Source organism: Rattus norvegicus, chromosome 14 (assembly GCF_021556685.1).
Source record: "Rattus norvegicus strain SHRSP/BbbUtx chromosome 14, alternate assembly SHRSP_T2T, whole genome shotgun sequence".
NCBI classification, from domain to species: domain Eukaryota; kingdom Metazoa; phylum Chordata; class Mammalia; order Rodentia; family Muridae; genus Rattus; species Rattus norvegicus.
In genome coordinates this window covers 14,625,516-14,630,032 of record NC_141547.1, presented here as the reverse complement: position 1 = coordinate 14,630,032, position 4,517 = coordinate 14,625,516, and the positions used below count along the sequence as shown (strand labels likewise).

The 4,517-nt window shown below is 41.9% G+C and overlaps 1 protein-coding gene across 3 annotated transcripts; it reads right to left on the bottom strand.

The window, feature by feature from the left end:
- Nucleotides 1-1,447: 1,447 nt before the first annotated feature.
- Nucleotides 1,448-4,122, bottom strand: LOC120096511 (PRAME family member 8-like). 3 transcript variants are annotated; one of them, XM_087584729.1, is made up of 3 exons: nt 3,836-4,122; nt 2,786-3,370; nt 1,448-2,015 (listed from the first exon to the last, which is right to left on the bottom strand). In XM_087584729.1, exons 1-3 carry the CDS (start codon nt 4,120-4,122, stop codon nt 1,448-1,450), a joined length of 1,440 nt encoding a protein of 479 aa, XP_087440855.1. The 3 variants fall into 3 exon arrangements, with proteins under 3 accessions (XP_087440855.1, XP_087440856.1, XP_087440857.1); XM_087584730.1 differs by having other exon boundaries at nt 2,786-3,367; XM_087584731.1 differs by lacking the exon at nt 2,786-3,370.
- Nucleotides 4,123-4,517: the final 395 nt, after the last annotated feature.

Here is a 4,517-nt window from a genome sequence, read left to right as displayed (position 1 = left end):
CACCAGTTGAGCTCAGTTGACACACCTGAAACTCCACATGCTCTCAGCACAGAGCCACACAACTGCAACTGATCAACACCCCCATTTTAATTAATTGGGCCATTTTTTATTTCTTTGTGAAATTGAGGGATTTTGTTTAAATATCAAGAATTCTTCAGCTAGGTGTATATTTGCCTGTGTATTATGTAGGTTTGTTTATGTGATAGTTGGTATCCACAATTGCCAGAAAAGAGGGTTTTATCACCTGAAGCCTGAGTTCCAGTTGAGACCCACCTGATTATAAGCTCACATATCAAACTGTGGTCCTCTGCAACAGTAACATGTGCTCTTAGCCTGTGAGCAATCTCTCTCAAACTATAAGTGATTTGTTTTAGGAATAGTAAAGCATGTTTACTGAGGGCAAATCTTAGGTGAGTTCACTGGTCCCAAGGAATAAGTCCAGGGATCTGGACATACAGAGAGAAAGACAGGTTGTAGGTGAAGGGAGAAAGAAGGAGCCTGAGAGAGGTTTCTTGTTCTTTTTTGTTCTTTTGTCTTCTTGTGTACAAATAAATGTCCACATCGGTTCCAATTTAGCTGATAACTTTATTAATCCTCGAAAGAGTATGAAATGTGATATTCCTGGCATCAATGTGTTTATTTTGGCTTCTCTCCAGAGGGCATTTGTTGAGTCCTTAAATTTAGATCCATTATTCAATGTAGACAATAACAATGATATGTAAACAGAGAACTTATGACTTATGTGTTTAATAAACACAGTGTATAATAATTTTATTGATAGTTCACTAAACAGTAAGGAATTACAATGACTAGTCTGAGGGTGAATTTTTCTTAGTTTTGCAAAGAAATTGTTTAGAATAAAATTCTTTTGTAAAGCAAATGCTTTATATAGTAGAGGGACCTGCATATTATTGGACACCTTTACATACACTTAGTGTACTACATAGAGTTTGGGAGTCTGTAGGAATAATGCTCTACAGACATGTGGCTGTAGTATAAAGGGCATAGAGGATCCTGCTAGTAATCTCATGGACTCATGACATAAAGATCAAGAGTAGACAGCCAGACTGGAAAGCCTGTTTACTTTGCCCTGGATTGTCTTCTTCCATTTAGGCATCTCTGAGGGGTGCAAGGGGCCTTGTGGTGTGAATGTGCTGTATTTTCATCTTCTGTGGTCCATTTAATACTACTTCACTGGAGTTGTGTCTATGTTGCTTACTTTAATTTAAAGGTTTAGTGCACTTAACTGCTCAGCGACACCAGAGGGTTGTAAATGTAGCTGAGGAAAAGACAAGGGAAAGAAGTGCCAAGAAACCTTTTTTTTTTATATACATGTCAATTTCACACTGAATTTTTCTGCACTTGTGCAATAAAAGTGTCTTTCCATTGTGATCCCATTCAACCCAAGCCTGGTTCTTATTGAAATACAGAAGTTCTATTTCCCAATTTACTGCCAGCAACAACAAAGCCTGGGCCCATTATGATAGACACAGCGCTCACCACATGTATAACAGATTTCTGTAGCAAAGGAGATGTTATAGGGCTGCCGTATTGCCCTGAGTGTATCCATGAGCTCACGACAAAGTTGGGCAAATCTTTCCACAGAAACTTGAGCTGAGTCATCATAGCACTCCAGAGGGGCAGGGTATTGTTCCACGTTCACCGTGCTCCAGTTGGCTGTGTGCTGCAACAGGTCCTTCAGAATGGGCATGGAGAATTTGTTGCTGTAGAACTTGACCGTGGTGAGCTGAGAGAAATTTCTGAGGGCAGGTAGGAGGGCATAAAGCTGAGAGTCCTTCATCCTACAACACTGCAAATCCAGAGTCTCAAGAGTGTCTGCCACTTTCTCTAGGAAACCTCTCAGAGACATAATATCCACATCATGTAAGATCACTCCTCTCAATTCCAGATGTTTTAACTGAAAGAGGCTCTTACAGCAGGAGAAGGAATTCAACTCATTCTGTGAAATTATGTAGCAAGTAACTGAGAGGGTCTCCAAAGGCGTCATCAGGCACCTAGGGATAGAACAGGGGGTCAGTTCTGGCTAATGGTGTTGTAGAGATTTGGCTGGAATGTAAAGAGTGGTAGAGGGAACCAGGTGCCCCACGGTGAGTTTGACTAAATGATCAAGGACATCATTTATGATGCTTCCTGTTGGAAATTGATTAGTCATGCCCACCCCACAGTTCATGGACTGACTTCACTCTCAAACTGAAAAGCGGTTCAGCTCATGAGTCCAGAAAGCACACAGAGGAACTTCCATCCCAATAAAATCCTGGCAGCATCTCCATATCTGCTGTGCGCTCACTGAATCTGGATTCTCTCCTTCCTTCTGAAGGTACCCATGTTCTCATTTACAGGCTAAGCTCTACCCCCTGTCCCATGCACTCAGTGCTACTTAGGCTCTCAATGTTTTGTCCAAGGGAATTGAGGGATGATAGAAGGTTCTTCTCTCAAATTTGAGCATATAGCTCAGGTTCTCACTATGCTAATGAGTCCCCCAACTCCTGGGTATGAAACCTGGTAGAATTCCAACCCACTCTTATTATCTATCTTAAGTCCAAGTCAATTCTTTAATTCATGAGTGCTCATTTGAGACACTGATTTCACTTGTAAAATTTACTGGATGTCATTCAATATACATGAAAATACAACATAAATCCTGAGGCTTATTTCTCTCTGAATATTTGTTACTAATGACTACTGGCATCATGAACCACTAATCTTTAAGATAAGAGAGACAGATTTGCTTTGGTATCAGACATAGCTCTTCATTCTTACTTACCCTAGGACTTGATTCATGTGATCTCTGAGAAAATGGACACAGAGATGCTGGAGACAATTGAATTTGCAGAATTGAGATATAAAATTCTTCATATAGTTGGCTTCTCTGTCTCTTGTTTCATTTCGATTAGAGGAGATCATCCCTTGCAGGGCTTCCAGGAAGAGTTTGCGGAGATTTCTCATCTGTCCAAAGTAGGCAGCAAAATCTTCCAGGTCTAACAGAGTCTGCTCTGCATGCAGTTCTAATTCTGTGATATGTTGTGGATCAAAAACATTCATGATCTCTCTGATAGCATGGACTGGCAGGCGCCAGATCTTCATCTTTGTACAGCAGAAATGTAGGGAGGCCTTTCTCTGCTGGGCCCACTTCAAGAAGTATGCTTGTGCTTCATCAAGGCAGGACCAGATACACAATTCAACTATCACCTTCACACACTGATCTCTCAGTGCATATTTGGGAAAGACCTTCACTACTGGCTTTTCCTCCAAATTCTCTGCTGAACAGCTGCTGTCCTCTTCTCCAGTCCATATGTTCCAGAAGGAATGGTGTACATTTCTCAGATCAAGAACCTGTAGTTTTGTCCTCCTGTTGGTGAAACATGAATGCCATGAGACTCTGTATAAGCTTTTACTACATATGTCTAAACTCAGTTCTCCCCCCTATTAAGATGAATGTTTTTAAGCACCCGATATCCAAACAGGACTCAGGCATGCTCCAGATCCTTTCCCGGACTTCTGTCCACTTGAGTATTTTTCTTTCAATAAGGTAAACCTTATTTTTCCTTAGTCACATTATAAGTGGTTGTGGGAATGCTAGTTATATGAGGTATACACTCATTCTACTGTGAGGCTACATTTACGCTAATCCATATTCAACTATCATCCATATTGACCTATCCTTAGGACAAGTAAATAGCTTTCAAGAACCATGTATCGCTGCATGATGATGCAATCAGAATCTTCTGATCCACGTATAACTAAGCCAACCACCTTGATGATCTCTACTGTGTAGTCCATGTGCTCTCTTCTACAGTAATAGGTTATTCCTTACCTGGGGTGAAACTTTCTTGTCAGTCGCATGTCTACTCCATCTAGCACAGCCTGCAAAGTTTCCAGGTTAGGTGTCTTCATCAATGCACCCACAGGGAGAGAGGGAAAAGGCCAATCTGCCACCATTTCCTTCACGAGGTTGATGTGTCTGCCCTCGAATGCCTCCTTGAACAGTGCTGGGAAGAGCACAGTAGGCAGCTCCCCCACACAGGACACGGCCACAGCCTCATTTCTCACCAGAGCTTGCCTTGCCAGCTTCTGGAGTGTGGGTGGAGTCTGAACACTCATCTTCTAAGGTCTCCAGTCAGAAAACTTCTTGGGAAGGAGTCTGAAAAGACTGTACTTTAGATAAAAAAAATGAGAGGGGAGTTGTAGAGGGGAAACCAGGAAGTGGGGTATCTTCTGTAATGTAAATCAATAAAATCATCCAAAAAACATGAAAAAAGCATGAAGCAAAGAAGTGCAGGCTGACAGGAACCGGATGTAGATCTCTCCTAAGAGACACAGCCAGAATAGAGCAAATACATAGGCGAATGTCAGCTACCCAAAGACTATAAATGGACTGACCCTGGGCTCCAACCTCATAGGTAGCAATGAATAGCCTAGTAAGAGCACCAGTGGAAGGGGAAGCCCTTGGTCCTGCCAAGACTGAATGTCCAGTAAATGTGATTGTTGGGGGGAGG

Bases quoted from the DNA above. Each gene is read 5' to 3' on its own strand.
- LOC120096511 (XM_087584729.1), bottom strand. From the start codon at position 4,122: ATGAGTGTTCAGACTCCACCCACACTCCAGAAGCTGGCAAGGCAAGCT. The intron at 3,371-3,835 runs GTAAGGAATAAC...TTTCACCAACAG, and splicing joins ACAAGAAAGTTTCACCCCAG to GAGGACAAAACTACAGGTTC. The intron at 2,016-2,785 runs GTAAGTAAGAAT...TTCTATCCCTAG, and splicing joins CACATGAATCAAGTCCTAGG to GTGCCTGATGACGCCTTTGG.